The sequence below is a fragment of the Hemitrygon akajei genome, chromosome 10, assembly GCF_048418815.1.
Source record: "Hemitrygon akajei chromosome 10, sHemAka1.3, whole genome shotgun sequence".
Taxonomy (NCBI): Eukaryota; Metazoa; Chordata; class Chondrichthyes; order Myliobatiformes; family Dasyatidae; genus Hemitrygon; species Hemitrygon akajei.
This window is the reverse complement of record NC_133133.1, coordinates 77,535,706-77,557,645: the sequence shown is the minus strand read 5'-3', so window position 1 is coordinate 77,557,645 and position 21,940 is coordinate 77,535,706. Positions and strand designations below refer to the sequence as shown.

General features: G+C 41.8%; 1 protein-coding gene across 2 annotated transcripts in view; it reads left to right on the top strand.

Annotated features, from left to right (window-relative positions):
* The window catches only part of LOC140734500 (dedicator of cytokinesis protein 11-like), a 290,063-nt gene that overhangs the window by 233,388 nt on the left and 34,735 nt on the right, over window positions 1-21,940 (top strand). For both annotated transcript variants that reach the window (XM_073058546.1, XM_073058547.1), the window contains exons 46-48: window positions 8,890-9,012; window positions 9,413-9,526; window positions 18,283-18,429. In XM_073058546.1, the coding sequence (XP_072914647.1) occupies window positions 8,890-9,012; window positions 9,413-9,526; window positions 18,283-18,429 (384 nt within the window). The remainder of the gene's footprint in view (window positions 1-8,889; window positions 9,013-9,412; window positions 9,527-18,282; window positions 18,430-21,940) is intronic.

Below are 21,940 nucleotides of genomic sequence, written 5' to 3'. Positions count from 1 at the left end.
AGGACCTCCAGGATAGCAATCTCAGGATTGCTACCAGTGCCACGTGCAGGCGGGTTTAGAAATAGTAAGATAGCGCAGATCAACATATGGCTGAAGACATGGTGCAGGAGGAAGGGCTTCAGATTTATAGATAATTGGGCAGTTTTCCAGGGAAGGTGGGACCTGTTCCGGTGGGACGGTTTACATCTGAACTGGAGGAGGACAAATATTCTTGCAGGTAAGTTTGCTAGAGAGGCTCCAGTGGATTTAAACTAGATTCAAGGGGGGAGAGGAACCAGAGTGTAGGAACAGGTGTATGGGAGATGGAAGAAAAAGAAGATAGAAAAGTTGTTCGCACCATTAGAGATAAACAGCGAGGAAGAGGTGGAGAATTTCTTAAATGCATTTATTTTAATGCTATGAGCATTGTAAGAAAGGTGGATGAGCTTAGAGCATGGATTGATAACTGGAAATATGATGATGTAGCTATTAGTGAAACATGGTTGCAGGAGGGCTGTGATTGGCAACTAAATATTCCTGGATTTCGTTGCTTCAGGTGTGATAGAATCGGAGGGACAAGAGGGGGAGGTGTTGCATTGCTTGTCCGAGAAAATATTACAGTAGTGCTTTGGCAGGATAGATTAGAGGGATCGTCTAGGGAAATAATTTGGGTGGAATTGAGGAATGGGAAAGGTATAGTAACACGTATAGGGGTGTATTATAGACCACCTAATGGGGAGCGAGAATTGGAGGAGCAAATTTGTAAGGAGATAGCAGATATTTGTAGTAAGCACAGGGTTGTGATTGTGGGAGATTTTAATTTTCCACACATAGACTGGGAAGCCCATACTGTAAAAGGGCTGGATGGTTTGGGGTTTATAAAATGTGTACAGAATAGTTTTTTGCAGCAATACATAGAGGTACCAACTAGAGACAGGGCAGTGTTGGATCTCCTGTTAGGGAAAGAGATAGATCAAGTGATGGAGGTATGTGTTAGGGAGCACTTCGGGTCCAGTGATTACAATGCCATTAGTTTCAATATAATTATGGAGAACGATAGGACTGGACCCAGGGTCGAGATGTCTGATTGGATAAAGGCTAACTTTGAAGAGATGCAAAAGGATTTATAAGGAGTGGATTGGGACAATTTGTTTTATGGGAAGGATGTAATAGAGAAATGGAGGTAATTTAAAGGTGAAATTTTGAGGGTACAGAATCTTTATGTTCCTGTTAGGTTGAAAGGAAAGGTTAAAAGTTTGAGAGAGCCATGGTTTTCAAGAGATATTGGAAACTTGGTTTGGAAAAAAAGAGAGATCTACAATAAATATAGGCAGCATGGAGTAAATGTGCTTGAGGAATATAAAGAATGTAAAAAGAATCTTAAGAAAGAAATTAGAAAAGCTAAAAGAGGATATGAGGTTGCTTTGGCAAGTAAGGTGAAAATAAATCCAAAGGGTTTCTACAGTTATATTATTAGCAAAAGGATAGTAAGGGATAAAATTGAATCAGAGTGGACAGCTATGTGTGGAGCCAAAAGAGATGGGGGAGATTTTGAACAATTTCTTTTCTTTGGTATTCACTAAGGAGTAGGATATTGAATTGTGTAAGTTAAGGGAAACAAGTAGGGAAATTATGGAAACTATGATGATTTAAGTGGAGGAAGTATTGGCACTTTAAAGGAATATAAAAGTGGATAAATCTCCAGGTCCTGACAAGATATTCCCTAGGACCTTGAGGGAAGTTAGTGTAGAAATAGCAGGGGCTCTGACAGAAATATTTCAAATGTCATTAGAAACAGGGATGGTGCTGGAGGATTGGCGTATTGCTCATATGGTTCCATTGTTTAAAAAGGGTTCTAAGAGTAAACCTAGCAATTATAGGCCTGTAAGTTTGACATCAGTGGTGGGTAAATTAATGGAAAGTATTCTTAGAGATGGTATATATAATTATCTGGATAGACAGAGTCTGATTAGGAACAGTCAGCATGGATTTGTGCGTGGAAGGTCATGTTTGACAAATCTTATTGAATTTTTTTGAAGAGGTTACTAGGAAAGTTGACGAGGATAAACCAGTGGATGTTGTCTATATGGACTTCAGTAAGGTCTTTGACAAGGTTCCGCATGGAAGGTTAGTTAGAAAGGTTCAATCTTTAGGTGTTAATATTGAAGTAGTAAAATGGATTCAACAGTGGCTGGGTGGGAGATGCCAGAGAGTAGTGGTGGATAACTGTTTGTCAGGTTGGAGGCCAGTGACTAGTGGTGTGCCTCAGGGTTCTGTACTGTGTCCAATGTTGTTTGTCATATACACTAATGATCTGGATGATTGGGTGGTAAATTGGATTAGTAAGTATGCAGATGATACTAAGGTAGGTGGTGTTGTGGATAATGAAATAGGTTTTCAAAGCTTGCAGAGAGAAGAATTAGAAGAGTGGGCTGAAAGATGACAGATGGAGTTCAATGCTGATAAGTGTGAGGTGCTACATTTTGGTAGGACTAATCAAAATAGGACATACATGGTAAATGTTAGGGCATTGAAAAATGTAGTAGAACAAAGTGATCTAGGAATAATGGTGCATAGTTCCCTGAAGGTGGAATCCCATGTGGATAGGGTGGTGAAGAAAACTTTTGGTATGCTGGCCTTTATAAATCAGAGCATTGAGTATAGGAGTTGGGATACAGTGTTAAAATTGTACAAGGCATTGGTAAGGCCAAATTTGGAGCACTGTGTACAGTTCTGGTCACCGAATTATAGGAAAGATGTCAACAAAATTGAGAGAGTACAGAGAAGATTTACTAGGATGTTACCTGGGTTTCAGCACCTAAGTTGCAGAGTAAGGTTGAACAAGTTAGGTCTTTTTCTTTGCAGCGTAGAAGGTTGAGGGGTTACTTGATAGAGGTATTTAAAATTATGAAGGGGATAGACAGAATTGACGTGGATAGGCTTTTTCCATTGAGAGTAGGGGTGATTCAAGCAAGAGGACATGAGTTGAAAGTTAGGGGGCAAGAGTTTAGGGGTAACATGAGAGGGAATTTCTTTACTCAGAGAGTGGTAGCTGAGTGGAACAAGCTTCCAGTAGAAATGGTAGAGACAGGTTCGATATTGTCATTTAAAGTAAAATTGGATAGGTATATGGACAGGAAAGGAATGGAGGGTTATGGGCTGAGTGCAGGTCGGTGGGACTAGGTGCAAGTAAGCATTCAGCACAGACTAGAAGGGCCGAGGTATCCTGTTTCCGTGCTGTAATTGTTATATGGTTATATGGGTTTTCCCTGGGTGCTCCTGTTCCATCCCATATTCCAAAGACATGCGGATTGCTAGATTAATTGTCCACTGTAATGTTTCCCTAGTGTATATGTGAGTGGTAGACTACAGAAAGAGTTGTTTGGAATATGGGGAGATTAAAAAGGATTAATGTAAGATTAGTACAGATGAGCGGTTGATGTTTGGCATGGACATGATGAGTCAAAGGGTCTCTTTCCATGTTCTGTCTTTATCTTTGGTTCTCCCAATGACTTCAGAATACAACCACGATGAGGCTGCTGAAAATCAAGGACCACATTCCACCAAACTCAAGGATACCAGGAATTTGTCTCTTCCCCCACTGGGATATTGGCTGAAAGCAGAATCCATCAAGTCTGACCTGCTGATGTCAAAGCCCATTGCATTTACCTGGTTTGTCCAGTGGAGTTATATCAATAATGATGATACTAAATACTCAATGGTATAATTGAACATCATCTCTTGCCAGAAATGGCTATTTCCTGATACTTGGCTTACATGAATACTATTTGCCAATTATTAGGTCTTGATTAAAGTTTGAGGCTAAAAAAGGCCACGTATAGAGGTTATCTATGCTTAAAGCATCTTTCTTAGAATTGTCATACAGTGAACATCATAGCCACTGTGCTTCTAGAAGGAATCACTCTTGGATCACTGGAAGAAGGTGGTTGACCTGGGAATGACTTTTGCTGTGCCAGACAACTGGGAGACACACTGTAGTTACAGCAATCAAAATGGTCATGATTACGGCATCTTTGTAGTCCTCTTTCCAGATGTAGGTAGTAAAAATTTGTAACAGGAGCCCTTTGCTGCCAAGGTTTAAGGATTTCAGTAGGAATGTTTGTTGTTTCTGAATCAGGTTCTGAACCTTTCCACTTATTGTTGACTGGAAGTGGCACTGAGGCCAACTTGAATAGGTTGCTATGGGGCTGTGTCCAGTGGACTCACATAAACAAAAGGGTTGCAGTTGAGGAGCTCCTTGTAGCTGCTTCTATCCTTTACAGGACCTACACTACCAACTGTAGTGCCTGAAAGCACTTTACGGACCACCCTCTCTGTAAAACCTTCCAAACCTACCTGCAAAGGAAGCAAACGAATGTTAACCTCTTCTCCCAGGTCAGCATCCTCCAGTACAGCAGCCCAGATTACATTCTGTTGGCTCTAAAGGTCACATACCCAACGTCAGTCCACTGAATCAGTTTCAAAGTACATTTATTATCAGAGCCACTCTGAAGGAGATTCTCAGGTAGATGGAGGAAGTGATTTGAAAATATTCTCAAACCTTCCTTGGAAAAATATCTAGCATCCTCATTGACTCCTGGAATTCCTGATCCCAGAGAAGCAACATTGGAGATTGAGGTGACATGCCAAAGTTCAATAAATATGGTGGAAGGGTGGTATCTCCTTCCAAACCCACCACTACCCATCCCATCAGGCCTGCTGTGGATCCCACACCAGCTCATCACTCACATTTGAACCCACCAAGCTGGAGTAGATGTGAGTTACCCTCCCAGCAGTCCATCCCGACAAACTACTGCAGGAGATGTTGTCTGTTCTGTGGCTTACATTAAGTAAGGCAGAGTTGAAGTTGGGGTGGAGCTGAAGTTCACTTTGCTGGTTTAGCGTTTCTTCCTCGGGCTGCTGATGCCTTCTAGCAAGTGGTGTTGCTCCTTCCTGTGTTACAACTGCAAATAAAGGATGATATGACTGTGTCCAGATCTTCACCCTGGTTGGTGCTCTGGTGGTATGCTGTTACAGGAAGTTGAAGGCTAAGAACCACCAACAGGGAACTAGATGGCTTATCCACTCGGGTCTCAAAACTGAAAGGTCAGAATGAAGTCTAAGCTAGACTCCACTGGTGTACAATATCAGGCAATGCCATGATGCAGATAGGAGAGATGCTACCAAATAGTACCCAAGATCCAGATCCTTCCTACAGATGTTTCTTCCTATGTTCCAAATGTGTGTTGGTTGGTAGGTTAGTTGGCTATTGTAAATTACCATGAGTGTGTAAGTAAGTGGTAAAATCTGAGGAAATGTGAGGAAAATGCACATGGTGTATAATTCTAAGACACTAAAATGGGATTAGTAAATATGCAGAGCGGTGTTTGGTAGCCGGCATAGACTGGATGGGCTGAATGGCCTGTTTGCATGCTCCATGTTTCCACCACTCTGCCTTAAGCATTCTCAGTCTTGCTCCCAGTGGTTCTGAGCTAGCTTGCCTGGTTTCCCTTTCATAGTCAAATAGGCAGTTGGCGCAGTTGTTTGAGAGGTGTGGTCCTTCAAACCAGGAGACATTGTTGGGACAGAAACAGGCCCTTCTGCCCACAACATCCATGCTGACCATGAAGTATCTATCTATGCTCATCCGAATTCATTACAGCCACATACACAATGATTAAGCTTCAGTTTATTTCCTTTTAAACAGCAACCATCAATCTCATTTAAAGTTAATGTCAGTAAATCACTCCTATCCCATATTTGTGGTCGCAGCCTGGATTTCCATGCCAAGTGGCAGTAAGATTTTAAATATGACAGACTGAGGAACTCTTTACACCACAGTTGATTATGTTGGATCCCCAACACTGGATTCCCAAACAAAGGCTGGGACCAGTCAACGAGTCCAAATCCCACCTTTACGTTCAATAAATCTGAAATTTTAAATAAAGGAAACCAGTTCAGTTATGGTAACAACCAACTGCCCTTTCCTCAGTCTAGCCTGTGTGTGACAGAGCTGGTCAGGGATGGGCAATATGCTGCCTATGTCTAAATTCCCTAAACAGGTACTGTAAAAACAAAATAACTGTGTAAGTAGTGCCTTTGTATTGAAGGTGGAAACATTGTTAGAGTTTGTTCTTACTGATTGTTTACATAGACCCAAACAGCTGTCTCAAATCATCGCTAACTCTCAGCTAAGTTTCTCTTCCTTGAGATTCAGCTGTTCCAAACACGCCGGGCTACGTAGACCACTCATCCTATTAAATTGCACCCCCCCCCCCCAAGAGTAGTCCCAATGCCATATTTATTTCTCTGTAACTCACTCACCTCCACATTCCCCTCAACAAGCCCCTCACCAGTTCTACTGCGATGGGTAATTTGCAGTGGCCAGTTAACCCATCTGCGTGCCTTTGAGGAAAAGTGTCGGGGGTCAGGATTGAACCCGAGTCTTTGGCGCCCTGAAACTCTAACCAGTTGCTCTGTGATTCATACCAGCCATATTCCTAAATAGGCCAGGAAACGTTTCATTTTGCCATTCGCATATTTGGAGAACACGCATGAACTCTGGAACTATAGCAAGCGGATGATATCTCCTCCCAGATTCCCCATCACACATCTCATGAGACTCCTACCACTCCTGTGGATTTCAGACCAGCCTCTTCAGCAACGTCAGAACCCACTGACCAGAGTGGATGCCAGTCACCCCCACCCCATGCCGAAGGACTGCCACGAGAGAGTCGTCGTTGTCTACTCTGCAGTTTACTTAAGTAAGCCAGAGTTAACATTGTGGTGGAGTGGACATTCACCTCGCTGGTTTAATGTTCATCCTCAGAGTGGTGGTGTCCTCAGGTCAGTGGTCTGTTTCTTTCTGTGCAAAGGGACAAAATGTCTGCTTTGGACAGGACAGTGTTGAATGAGCCACATCTCCAACTACTGTGTACACAAGGGCTGGGGTAATTACCAGCTCTCCAGATGAGGTCGGCAACAGCAGTAAGAAGTAGGGGTATGCCGTTGGTCTCTTAAGGTTGCTGCACCCTTCATTTCTGACTTTTCCTTCCATGACACTTTCCTGCACCAGCTCCATAATCTTGCACTTCCTAAACATTCACCGAGAAAGATGATCTTGCTCTGTCATTTTCCCCGCAATACAAAGGTGGGGGTAACAGGCAGTGATGAGATCACAAGGCTGTCTGGAAACTTAGGCCGGAGCAACAATTTGGCAACTAGGGGGAGATTGTGGAGAAATATGAAGTTGTCCCAAACAGAGAGAGATGAGCATTGTTTAACAAATATTTGGACTGAAACATGGATGGGAACAGTTCAGAGGAACATGGGCCAAATGTGGGCAAATGGGACTAGCTAGGCGGGCAGCATGGTTGCCATGGATGATTTGGGCAGCAGGGCTTATTTCCTGCCGCATTACTCCATTGCAAGAAATTGCAGAACACAGGGAACAGGAAGTTGCCCTGCAGGTATGCAGCAGGCAATTAGGGCAGCAAATGAAATTTATGCATTTGTTGCAGAAGGATAGAATATCAGAGAAGGGACATTTTGCTACAACTGGTGTGCCCTTTCCATGAGGAATGGTAAGCAGGCTGAGCCCAACACTCAATGGAAAGAGAGGTGAAAGTGGGAGCTTTCCAAGAGGGATGATATGAAAATGCTTCCCCCTGTGGAGGAATCTAGAACCAAAGGCACATTTTCTGAAGGACCATGAATCTCCGGGGAGGCGGAGTCAATAGGAATATCTGGAGCCAGAAAGGGCAGATGTGTGTCTATAATGAATTCAGAGGGGTATAAAAGTCAGGCAGGTAGATGGGTGTGAGTTCAGGATCAGTTCCACTGTGACCTTATTGAATGATGGGTAAGGCTTGGAGGTGCAAATAACCTTTATGATGAATCAGAGGGTAAGACATTCTAACAGCCCAACTCTTTTTTTAATTTAGTGGTGTTTAAAAAATTGAAGTTGCCACTCCCAATGGGAACATAACTACTTAGCAGTTAACTAAGTATGGTTAATATTTATCCAAGTAATTAATGGCCTTAATGCTTTGCTTGTTTAGTGTGGATAATACTTCAGCTGAACAGGAGTCAAGAGTAAAACTCTACGGATATTTCCCAAAAGCAAAAGGTGGTTGTGGTTGTTGGAAGCCTCAAGGAATTGCTGCTCTATCTACTGCTTTATAATTGAGTTTCTTCCAATGTATGTATGACTAAGGGATTTTATGCAGGTTATCCAATGTTTAGTTCTAATTGTGATGTACTATTAACAAAACTCTTCATGTCAGGATGCAGTAAGGCTTTTAAGTTCAAGTTGATAGGCAGAAAGGAGCTTCCTTTATCCACAAGTGCAGGTCATTACTGTGTCCATCAGGAGAGGTTAACCATATTCCTTTTGACATTCAGTTACCATCAGCAAATCTCCCACTTTATTAGCAAATGACATTTCTTTCAATTTACCAGAATCTTTCCTGCATTTACAAGGCATAAGTCAAGAGTATGATGGAACATTCTCTCCCCTGCATGGATGAGTTTGGCTCCAGCAACAATCAGGTCCATCCAGGGGCAGCAGACCACTTCATTGGCACTCAATCCACCAGACTAGATTGAATTCATTGGCTGCAGTGTGCAGCATCCACAAAATGTGCTGCATCTGCCCAGGCTTTCCAACTGTATTGTCCAAATCTGTCATACCTGCCATGCTAGACAAGACCAGAGGTGTATGGGAACACACTCGAAAGTTCACCTCCTTCATGCACACCATGGATCATCTCCCCTTTATGCTTCTTAGATCAAAATTGTGGAGCTGTCAGCCTAATGACATAGTGCGAACACCTTCACTGCAGATGTTGCAAAGGGTCAAGAGACTGTTTTGGGGTGCCCAATCATTCTATCCTCCTCTTGTATCTGCAGGATATCCTTGTGGAACTATTAGAGAAGTGCGCAGACGGATTGTGGAATGCGGAGCGGTATGAGTTAATCGCTGTCATTTACAAGCTCATTATCCCTATTTACGAAAAGCGGAGAGACTTCGAGGTGAGTGGTTGCTGAGTCCTGCTGAACCCTTGTATCTGCTTCCCCTGCTTGGAATCAACACTTCCGCAACCTTGATCTGGCCTTCTTCCCACTGCAATTGGAGTGTCGGCTTAAGCACTTGTGGTTGGAATACAGTATGGGTCAACCACCAAACAACAACACATTAGCAAATAGATCTATCATGGGTTTGCAAGTAAGACCAAACCTTGAAATTATACTTATAATGTATATCAGCTGAGACTTTAATTCTCAAATTACTTTTTAATGATTTTAAGAAGCAGTATAATGCACAGCACAGTATTTGTTATAATTTAGTATTTCTGAACATTATCCCCCAGTGCTTCCTGCACATTATTGCCCAGTATGAACTTGCTCATTAGTTTGTGTGTGTTCGTTTCAGAGGCTGGCTTTCCTGTACAACACGCTGAATGAAGCTTATAAGAAAATAATTCAAGTGCTTCACACGGGCCGCAGACTACTGGGGACGTTTTTCCGAGTGGGCTTCTATGGTCAGGTAAGTGTGAGAGCTTAATTTGCAATTCAGCATGCTTGAGGCAGATGAGTTCTGCCCTTCCTTTTGCACCCAAATCACTCATAATGTCACTAGAACTGCAGCTAACTCTTGACTTCTCTTCAGGATGATCACCCCTCCTAGCTTGGATGAGGGATGTGGGAAGTTCAACATTTCAACCAAATCGGAGCACCTCCAGCCTGGTAGACTTCCCTCAGCTCTCGCAAGAAGCGGGGTCGCATGCAGAGATCACTGTAGTCAGATGTGAACACTGTCCCACCGGTTCAAATCCACCGCCAAAACATACACTCAGTGGCCACTTTATTAGGTACACCTGTACACCTGCTCATTAATGAAAATTTCTAATTGGCTATCACGTGACAGCAACACAATGCATAAAAAAGCATGAGTAAGAGGCTCAGTTTTGTTCAGATCAAATATCAGGCTGTGGAAGAAATTTGACTTTGACTATGGAATGATTGTTGGTGCCAGATGGGAGGTTTGAGTATTCCAGAAGCTGTGGATCTCCTGTGATTCTCACATACAACAGGCTCCAAAGATTACAGGGAATGGTGTGAAAAACAAAAAAGCATCCAGTGAGTAGCAGTTCAGTGGACAGATATGCCTTGTTATGAGCAGTCAGAGAATGGACAGGCTGATTCAAGCTGACAGGAAGATGATAGTAACTCAGATAACGACACGTTACAACAGTTGTGTGCAGAAGAGCATCTCTGAATTCACAACGCATTGAACCTTGAAGTGGTTGGGCTACAGCAGCAGAAGACCAGGAGCCTGTGCACAGTGACTACTTTAATAGGTGCAGGAGGCCACTGAGTGCATATTGCTCACATAATGTTGATTTGCACTTTGGTAGGTGGAGATACCAGTTGCTTTGTTTTCCTGCGATGCTTAGACTGCTAAACAGAAAGTGAAGGCAACATTTCAATGGAGTTTTAATCCATTGACAAAGGATTAATTCTACTCAGTGGTGTATTTGCCATTCAGGAATAGAGTGCGGAGAAATGAAATGAATAGATGTGTGATCTCAGGAATAAGAGCAGGAATTGGCATAGCTACAGAAGCTGACTTCATCACTAAGTGACCAGATTTCAAATGAGATCATGTTCTCACCTGATCCTCCCATACTTTGAATTACCCGTGTCCCATGTCCTACTAATCTATCAAAGATCCAAGATACAAAGTACATTTATTATCCCACAGACAGTCACAAAACTAAGAAAACCATGGAGCCCTTTTAAATTTAAGTATCCAAACACACGTTTCCCCCATGCACCAAAACAAAAACACAAATCATGTAAACGGCAAAAACAAAAGCAGGCAAAGAATGCAGTATATAAAGCACAAAATCAAGGAAGTCTGGGCATATTCAGTTCAGTTCCATCCAGCTCTGTGTTGCTTGTTATCTACAGGCCTCCCCAATCAAAATCATCCAAAGTAGCAACAAAAGAATAGGAGAAACCGGAAACAGAAGGACATCACAACCTGAACTAGAGAGTCCAATCCACAAAACACGTTGATTAAACCTTGTCAAAGACCCAGGACTCTGGCATAATCCTTTGGCAGTATCATGTGAGAGCGTGAGAGAGATCACAGGGACCTTCCTTTGGGAGCAGTGAGTGACACATGCAGGCAACTTCCTCTGGCAGCAGCGAGAAAGAGGCTGGGAGATGGCACTGAATACCTGCTCAGCTTCCACTCATGCCTCAATGATTTCAATCTTCCTCGGTGCTTCAGTCGGTGACAAATTGAGCCAATCATGGGCTTATGTCCCATCTCCAAGCTTCTTGGCCTTGAGGCCGCATGCTTCCTCACCAAGCACTCTTGGAGACAGAAAATCGCCAGATTGCTCAATTGGCCCGAAAACACACCATCAAAATGTAGATCACCAGCTCCAACAGCAGCAGAACTACATTTGAAAGAGAAAGAAGTTTAATAATTAGTTTCTTGAATCTTCTGGAGGATGCTGCCGATGGTCGTGTTGTACACTGGTGCAATCTTCTTCCGGAGATGAATGTTGAATTGGTGAATGTAATCTGTTTGGAATCTTATGGAAGGTGCAGACTTACCACTCCTCCCTGCACAAAAACATTTCCTCATGGATAGAGTTCAGAGTACCAAGTTTCTGGGAGTACGTGCTATGGAAAATCTCACCTGATCCCCCAACACCGCCTCTTTAGCCAAGAAAGCACAGAAAAGTCTCCACTCCTGAACAGATTGAGGCGAGCAAGGCTCTCACCCCATGCCCACCCTATTCTAACCAATTTATACAGGAGCACCATTTCCATCACTGTCTGGTATAAGAATTGCAAAGCATCTGAGCACAAATCCCTACAAAGCATTGCTGAGAGAATCCTTAGGCTTTCTATTCAATCCATCCATGACATTTATCATGAATGATGCATACGCAAGGACCTTAGTATTGTCAATGATCCGTCCCATTCTTCCAAAAATCTCTTTTACCCCCTGTCCTCCCCCCCCCCCCCCCCCCACCATCATCTGGCAGGAGGTACAATAGCATTAGGGCAAAAACTGTCAGGATGGGAACCAGCTTCTTCCCACAGGCCAAGGAATTACTGAAACCCCCACCACCACCCAGGTCTCATCAGTAAAGCATAGTGTTCCTTTTTGACTTGTGTCGTAAATGCACCTTATTATTTGTGGTATTATAACTTTGTATGTTGTGAGTGAGTTGTATATACCGTGTTGTGCACCTTGGTCGAGAGATATTTAGCAGTAGAAAAGTATACAGTTGAATGATAATGAACTTGAACTGGAGCTTGCAAAATTACACTGTGATAAATAATTTTAACCACTTTCACTAACCTTTCCAGCTGTTAATTCCAATCGCTGCCCTCTTAAAGACCCTCTTAAAGACCCTACCACCCTCATCTTTTGAACTCTCTTCCAAGGGCATTGATTCTTCACCCAAACTCCAAGTCATTCCACTCAATTAAGTGCCCTCACAACCACCTCTGCTTCATTGTAAACAACTCGGGTAATCAAAACTTTCATTAAAACGACAATATGAGATAACATTGTAAAATTTCCCATGTCTAACTTCTCAAACAGGAGAGAAAGCTGTCGTGTTCCTTTGGCCGAACTAGATTTTCATGCAGCTTTATTAAACATTGTCTGTTCTTCAGTTCTTGCTGTGGGTCAATAAAGAGAAAAAAATTAGTATGTCCCTTATCTACCTTTTCAAAGACTGCAGCTACTTGTAATTATTGTTATTAGATATCCACGGCGTTTGTAGCTCACCTCCAGCACCTGTGGGTATAGTTCATGCAGGTGCTGACAATTTTTATACCTGGGGTAAGTCCAGCACAAAGGAATGGTTCTGATGTTGCTGTGCAAAGCATGCGCAGTCTGCTGATTTCAAAGATGCTACCATACCTCCGCTATTAGATAAACCAATACATGCTAGATTAACTAAGTCACATGCAATATAAATGTAAACACAAGAAAATCTGCAGATGCTGAAAATCCAAAGCAACACACACGAAATGCTGGAGAAACTCAGCAGGACAAGCAGCATCCAGGAAAAGAGTAAACAGTCGGTGTTTTGGGCCAAGACCTTTCGTCAGGTCCTGATGTTCTCATGAAGGATCTCAGCCCGAAACGTAAACTGTTTATTCTTTTCCATAGATGCCACCTGGCCTGTTAATATAAATATAAATTCTGTTTTTCTGTTATGTCCATTGCCTAGGGACTCATACATTAGCATCACAAGGAGTTAACTGTTCTGTTATTAAACAAAACGAACGTAAGTTTGTACAGTCCTGTAAATAGAATCATAGAGAAGTACAGCACAGAGAAACAGGCCCTTCGACTCATTTTAGTCTGTGCCAAAACCACTTAAGCTGCTTATTCCCATCGTCCTGCACCAGGACCATAGTGCTCCATACACCTACTATCCATGTATCTATCCAAACTGCACCTAAATGTTGAATTCGAGCTTGCGTGAACCACTTGTGCTGGGTCATTCCACAATCCTCTTGGTAAAAAAGTTTCCCCTCATGTTCCTCTTAAACTTCTCACCTTTCACCCTTAAGCCATGACCTCTGGTTGTAGTCCCACCCAACATCAGTGGAAAAAGCCTGCTTGCATTTATCCTATCTATACCCCTGATAATTTTGTATACCTCTATCAAATCTCCCCTCAAACTTCTATGTTCTGAGGAATAAAGTCTGAACCTATTCAATCTTTCATCATAGCTCAGATCCACCAGACCTGGTAACATCCTTGTAAGTTTTCTTCTGTACTCATTCAACCTTATTTACATCTTTCCTGTAGGGAGGTGACCAAAACTACACACAATACTCCAAATTAGGTCTCACCAGTGTCTTATACAACTTCAACATAACATCCCATCTCCTCTACTCAGTACATTGATTTCTGAAGGCCAATGTGCCGAAAGCTTTCTTTACAACCCTACCTATTCCCAGATCCCTTTGTTCTACCACACTCCTGAGTGCCTTATCTTTCACTATGTAAGACCTACCCTGGTTGGTCCTACCAAAGTGTGACACCTTGCACTGTCTGCAAAAAATTCCATCTGCCATTTTTCAGAGCAAACACGAGGAAATCTGCAGATGCTGGAAATTCAAACAACACACACAAAATGCTGGTGGAACACAGCAGGCCAGGCAGCATCTATAAGGAGAAGCACTGTTGACGTTTCGGGCCGAGACCCTTCGCCTGCTGTGTTCCACCAGCATCTTGTGTGTGTTGTTGCCATTTTTCAGCCCATGTTTCCAGCTGATACAGATGCCTCTGCAAGCCACAATAGTTTTCCTCACTGTCCACTGCATCCCCAATCTTGGAGTCACCTGCAAATTTGCTGATCCAGCTAACCACAGTATCATCCAGATTGTTGATATAGAAGTCAAGCAACAACAGACTCAGCACTGATCTCCCCAGCACACCACTGATTACAGGCCTCCAGTCAGAGAGGTGACCATCTACTACCACTCCACAAATCCATTATCTAATCTAATTTACTTCCTTACCTTGAATGAATGCAATCAATTCAAATGTTCTGTTACGGGCTAGATGTAGGTGAGGTAACATTCTCACTTGATCTCTCTACACTTATCAGTGATGGAGTGTACCTTTCTGTGGGTATTTCAAAGTGAAGATTATCGTTGTCATGAGGAATGCCTGGGACAGGAATAACTTGTTTCTTGAGGGTCCAAGAGCTGCGCCTTGTGGGAGTCGGATGACACGTTAATAACAAGTTATCAACGAGATGCGTGTGGGTGTGCATTGGCGCATGTAACACATCATGCAAATATATTATCTCATGTGTTTGCTTTGTTTATCAATGGCAAAAATTAGATGAGCAAATTTCTGGAAGGAAAGATAAATGATTTTGGTGGGGAGGTCTGTACTGGCCACACTACACTGAGTTTGTCATTTCTGCTTTAATTTCACCTCAAGGCATCTCAAGTTGTCTTTTAAATGTAACCGTAAGGAACCTTATTCACTGATTATACTGAAAGAGAAATGGTTTCATGGTAAACTACTTTCCAATATTATGGGATTTATCGAGGGGGATGTTGCCATTTTCATTGAGAGGGTGATGTGATATTTTTACTTTTGACAACACAGAGAGTGACGTTCAATAAAAGAGCTGCATAATGAAGCACAAATACCATATTAGAAAAAGGAGAGAGATTTCCCTTGTCGATTCCCTTTCCGACAGTAAAATTAATATCCCTGTTGTTTTTGACTTTCTTGGTGGAACAATTCAAACAAAAAGTTGCAAACACAATAAATTGGATTCTGCGCAGAAAACTCACCCTTCTTCCTCACAGTCGCAATCTTTAAATGAGTTAATTTATAACTGTTGTGACGGCGCACTCGGGAAAATAAACTGACTTTATGAAAGAAGACAACTAACAAAAAGTTCACAATGGTTCTTTAATCATACGTGGAGTGATAATATCAGACAACCTGACTCTTACTTACAGGACCACACATTGTTGAGAGCTGGAAAAAAGCCAGAGAGTAAGACAGGCCGACCAAAAAAAAAAAAATTCTGTGAAATAAAGCGAAAATTCTGTGTTATTTTATGGCTAACAGTGAAATATCCAAAATTACTGCACACCAACAGAGGGATTCTTCTTCAGATATGAATAAATGTGTCACAACTATCACCATCTTCATCAAGAACTACATAGACAAGCGTATGCCTCAGAGAGCATACTGAAACTTCACAAAACAGAAGCCCTGGATGATCCAAGATATTTGTAGTCTGTGGAGAGCTAGATCTATGCCATTCGAGATTGGGGAGATGGAATCCTGTAAAAAGTCCAGGTTTGACCTATGGAAGGGCATCTTGAGAATGAAAGGCTAGTTCTGAGTGAAGCTAGAGATGAAACTGGATGCGTGACACTGTGGCAGGGTTTGTATGCCACAATTTCTAAGTATATGACAGCTAACAGTATAAAGTGTAGTGATCTTTCACTCCCCAAAGAGCTTCATGCAATCTATGCACACTTTGAAAGGGAGAATAATGTTGTAGCTGGGCAACACCCCATAATATCTGGTGACCCTTTAATGTCTATCACCCAAGGTGATGTTTGAATATTCTTCAAGTAGTTCAACCCTCACAAGACGTCAGGCCCTAGCAGTGTACTGAAAACACGTACCAAACAAATGGCTGGAGTACAATATTCAAATAAATGTTTAAACATTCTGAAGCACCATAGACAAAATACTGGAAGAATTCAGCAGGTCAGGCAGCATCTATGGAAATGAATAAACAGTCGAAATTTCAGGCTGAGACCCTTCTTAAGGACTGGAAAGGAAGGGGGAAGACACCGGAGTCCAGACCTCAATCCAATGGAGAAGTTGTGGCTGGACTTGAAAAGGGCTGTTCACTCACGATCCCCATGCAATCTGACAGAGCTTGAAGAGTTTAGCAAAAAAGAATGAGGAAAAGTTGTCATGTCCAGATGTGCAAAGCTGATAGTGACCTATCCACACAGACTTGAGGCTATATTTGCTGTCAAAGGTGCATCCACTAAATACTGACTTGAAGGGGGTGAATATTTATGCAATCAATTATTTTATGTTTTATATTTGTAATTAATTTAGATCACTTTGGAGTGATCTGTTTTCATTTTAAAACTAAAGAATCTTTTTCTGTTGATCAATGTAAAAAGCCACTGTAATTCAGTGTTGTAAAATAATAAGACATGAAAACTTCTGGGGGTGGGGCGAGGGTAAAAATTAATGGGTTAGATTTGAGAGCCAGCATAGATTTGATGAATGAAGTACATAAAAGATATGAGGGTATTTCTTTCCCTAAGTTGTTCAGCCAGAAGATACAGGCTCTGTAACTACCCTGTTGTGCCTTAGAAGAAATTTGTTTCATCTTTAAACTTCAGATCATAGTGCCCTTCTGGTTAACCATTTTCACAGTTCAAAGTACATGTATATCATCATATCCAACCCTGAGTTCCATTTTCTTGTGGACATAGTCAATAAATAATGGTGGAATAATAACCATAACAGAATCGATGAAAGACCACCCATCTTGTGTGTTCAACCAGAATGTAAAAGACAACAAACTGCGCAAATACAAAAAGAAAGAAAGAATAATAAATAAATAAATAATATTGAGAACATGAGATGAAATGTCCTTGAAAGTGAGTCCGTAGGTTGTGGGAATATTTCAATGATGGAGCTGGTGAAGTTGAATGAAGTTTGTTTCAAGTGACTAAGAAGTAATAATTGTTCCTGAATCAGTTGTGTGAATCCTGAGGCACCTGTATCTTCCTCCTGAGGGAGACAATGAAAAGAAGGCTTGTCCTGGGTAGTGATGATGAATGCTGCTTTCCTGCAATGATATTTCATGTAGATGTGCTCAATTTTTGGGAAGGCTTTACCCATGATGGAATGGGAAGTATCCATTAATTTTTGTAGGATTTTATGTTCAAAGGCACTGGCTGTGATGCAGCCGATCAATATACTCTCCACTACACAACTATAGAGGTTTGTCAAAGTTTTAATGTCATACCGAATCTCCACAAACTCCTAAAGAAGTAGAGATGCTGTTGTGCTTTCTTCGTAATTGTTCATTAGAAAGGTCCTTTGAAATATTAGCACTAAGGAATTTAAAGTTGCTGACCCTCTCCGCCTCTGATCTACTGATGAGACTGACCTGTGGACCCCTGGTTTCCTTCTCCTGAAGTCAATAATCAACTCCTTGGTCTTGCTGGCATTGAGTGAGGGGATTGTTGTTATGGCATCTTTGAGCTGATTTTCAATCTCCCTACAATATGCTGATTTGCACCACCTTTGATTCAGCCTGCAACAGTGTTGTCGTAAGCAAACTTGAATAAGCCATTGGCGCTGTGCTTAGCCACATAAATGTAAAGCGAGTTGAGCAGAGGTCTAAGCACACAGGCTTGTGGTGCTCCTGTGCTGATGGAGATTGTGGAGGAGTTTTTGTTGACAAACTGAACTGACTGGGGTTTGCAAGTGAAGGAAATCAATGATCCAATTGCACATGGAGGTACTGAGGCCAAGATCTTGGGATATTATTCATTAGTTTTGAGAGGTTGGTAGTGTTAAATGAAGATCAGTGGTCAATGAAGAGCATCCTGATGTATACATCTTCACAGTCCAGATGTTCCTGTGTTGAGTAAAGAGCAAATGAATTGGTTGTGCTGGTAGGCAAGTTGGAATATATTTCTTAATTTAATCCTTTATTGTCTTTCTCTTTTAAGAGCTTCTTTGAAGAGGAAGATGGAAAGGAATATATCTACAAGGAGCCCAAGCTGACCAGGTTACCAGAGATATCTGAGAGACTGCTCAAACTATATGGTGATAAATTTGGAGCCGAGAATGTGAAAATAATCCAGGATTCCAACAAGGTAACTGGAAAGCAAACTACAACAGGCAAAATTAGGTGATGTGGGAGGAGGAAGGGTATGAAACTTGGTGAACTGGGGCTGCATTGGGAGGAAACAGAAGGGGGATGAACACAGGATGGAAGGTTACCTGGAATTATAAAATCTATTGTTAATGCCATTTGTTTGTGGACTACTCAGGTAGAATTACTAATATTGTATGAAACCCTGTGTCCCCTCATAAAATTCCAACTGCTAATTTGCTAACTGCTAACTCCCTGCTGCTAATTTTCCATCCATGGATTTGTGCATATATGTGGTCAGTCCTTTTTTAATGTATACATTGAGGAACCAATCATTGTGCGTATAAATGCAGTAATCAGTCTCCAGACCACTCATGTCAAGTGACTCCACAGTAAGCACTATTCCATTAGCAAGCAAACTTTACTTACATGGCTATACCTTGTTAATTCATTTCCTTTTGAGTAATTAAGGGTTTATTATTCCATAATAATGATTTAGAATATTATAGAGTATACTTAGTTTTATTTGGGGTCTGTAGGTTAAATAGAGAAGCTCTTATTTGTGTCTAAGTATTAGTTATCTACAGTCAGTTTGTTCCTCCATTCCTTGCCTGTGCTTACGTATCGGTGTCGCATGCTTGACGCTGTTCAGCTCCACTTTCCCATCTTGTGCTGTAAATCCCTGATGTTACACTGATAGTTCCAGAACCACAGCATGGTGAACTCCATGAGCACACCTAATAGAGAGGAGATGGGGAGAGAGATGCAGTCCATCAAAGCTGAAGAGAAAAGCCAGTTGTTGAGAATACCAACCACAACAAGATGTCAGGAAACAAGGCCGCCATTTTCTCTGAATGTCTGTGGCCTGGAACACAAGCCTTTCCACCCTAATTTCCCTTCTTTCCAAAACACCACCTCTCCTAGGTCTGCCTCTCAGATAACTGGTATGGTGGTACACCAAGGAGTTAGGAGAGGGACAGCATGGTATCACTTATTGCTGAGTGAATAAAATACACATGCAGGCAGGTTATGTTTTAGTGACATCGAGCATTAGCAAGTCCATATCTGGCATACCATGGACAATATCAATGTATTTATTGAAGGATAGATGTTAACACATTAGAAGCAGTTTAGGAAAGGTTCATTGGACAAGTAATTGTAGTGATAAACTTTGCCTTATGAGCAAAAGTTTGAACAAGCTGGACTTGTCTTGCTCTGTATTTCAAAAAGGGTGAGAGTGGGCTTCATTAAAACATGTAAGGTGTTGAGAGTTCTTGTCAAGGTAAGTGGGGAAAGGATTCTTCCTCCTGTGGATAAGGTAGAATTAGACATCACTGTTTAAATTATGTCCTTCTTGATGTTGTTTATTATTTTATGTCTAATGACTAGATCTTATTGCTTAATTGTAAGTTCACAGCTGTGGTTGGTGACTAATGTTCGCGTTGTTAAGCAATTAGCTTTCGCCATCAGGTCAGCCATTTTATATCATTTGTACATTTCATTTAGTCACCATTAGTTAGAAGCACTTTGTTAGGAGTTAAAGGAATTTCAATCAATATTTGAATTTACCTTTTGTGGAAATGCTGAGTCTTTTTAACATCAGCTCGTTGCGTACTCTAACACGTCGGTGAACAATAAAACCACCTTCAGCTACAGCTACGATGGGACTGGAGTTTACCAATCCATTTAGCTTAAGAAAACAGGGAGACTCTTAAGAGAGGGCAGAAATGTGGATGAATTGAAAAATATTTTCTCTCAGGGAGCCATGAGTCTATTTACAGTAAATATAATCAAGACAAGCATTCATTGTCACATCAGTTCAATGCATTCCTTTCCAGTGCCTCAGCAACACTGATGGTCCTTCATCAAATCTGCACCAGTGAAGCGACTCAGAAGCTGTAAAACAAGACCCAGTCAGTTAATGCCCAGGACAGCTGGACTCTAGTCTGGTTCTCCCATACAGTGCCTTAGTCAGGCAGTAAGTAGCAAGCCGCCACGTTTCCTATTGTGGACAAGCTAGTATAGGTGTGAAGCCAAAGAGCTCTCAGCTAGCTGTCAAGTCTCACACTTTACAAAATGGGTTTAAGTCGAGCTCAAGTTTATTATCGTGGTCATACATACATGAAGTTTAACTTCTTGGGGGAGCAGCATCACAGTGCATTACAAACATAAATTACCTACATTTAGATTAGTGTAAATTCTTCCATGATGAAATAAAGTTTGATACGTGCTCCCTGTCCATTGCTCTTCACTCATGATCACTAATCATTGTCCTTTGTCAGTGAACCAGTGAACAAATAGTACCCTCATGAGCTCTTATCATCTGAGTTGAATTTGCTCTGTAAATCTTAGCTTTTAACTTGCTTTTGAACTGGAGTTCCTGAGAAAAGGCAGGTTTATTGCCCCCTGTAAACTGCTCCTTGTGTGTAGGTATGTGGTGAAATCTGGGGGTGGGGGGAGTTGATGAGAATATGAGGATTTCTTTAAAATGGGGATTAATGTAATATTAATGCAAAGTGTTGGTTGATATTTGGCGTGGATTTGGTGGGCCACTTATGTGCTACATCTCTCTATAGCTCTAACAAAAGCATAGTTAGGCATTAGTATAAGTTCTTATTTGATAGTTGCCATAGATTTGTAGTGTAGGTCAGTATTTGATGGTGCGTCTATGATATGACGATAATGCATGCTTGATGAAGTTGCTAATGTCCTATCACTGTGCTGGGTGCAACAGGATACCAATAAAACAACTTAAAGGAAGACATACAAGCAAAATTGTGCTTGGCTCATTCTCTGCAGCAGCAAACCAGGTTGGACCAATCCTCTTTGAGTAGACTTGACTCTTTAGTTATGATGTGTACTGTGGTGCGACTGTGCTTCATGAGTGACTAAAGAATTCTTTGTAAGGCATGGCCATATATTTATTGCACTCTGCTTGGCATCATTAAAGTGTGTAGCAACACAAAATTCTGGTGGAACGCAGCAGGCCAGGCAGCATCTATAGGAAGAAGTACAGTCGACGTTTTGGGCTGAGACCCTTCGTCAGGACTAACTGAAATAAAAGATAGTATGACATTTGAAAGTGGGAGGAGGAGGTCTGAAATGATAGGAGAAGACAGGAGGGGGAGGGATGAAGCTAAGAGCTGGGAAGTTGAGTTAACTTGGTGTAGAAGTGTGTCACATGAGTAGAGGATTTAGGAGGAGTTAATCAAAATAAGTCACACGAGCACAAAAGACCTTATCTTATTTAGAGATTATTTTGTAATGTAATGCACAAAAATATTAAGCACCACAAATCAATTCCTGCACCGAAATTACTTAAGTCACCTTCAAAATGCTAGTGGAACGCAGCAGGCCAGGCAGCATCTATAGGGAGAAGCACTGTCGAGATTTCGGGCCGAGACCTGAAGGGTCTGAAACATCGACAGTGCTTCTCCCTATAGATGCTGCCTGAAGAGTCTCGGCCCGAAACGTCGACAGTGTTTCTCCCTATAGATGCTGCCTGGCCTGCT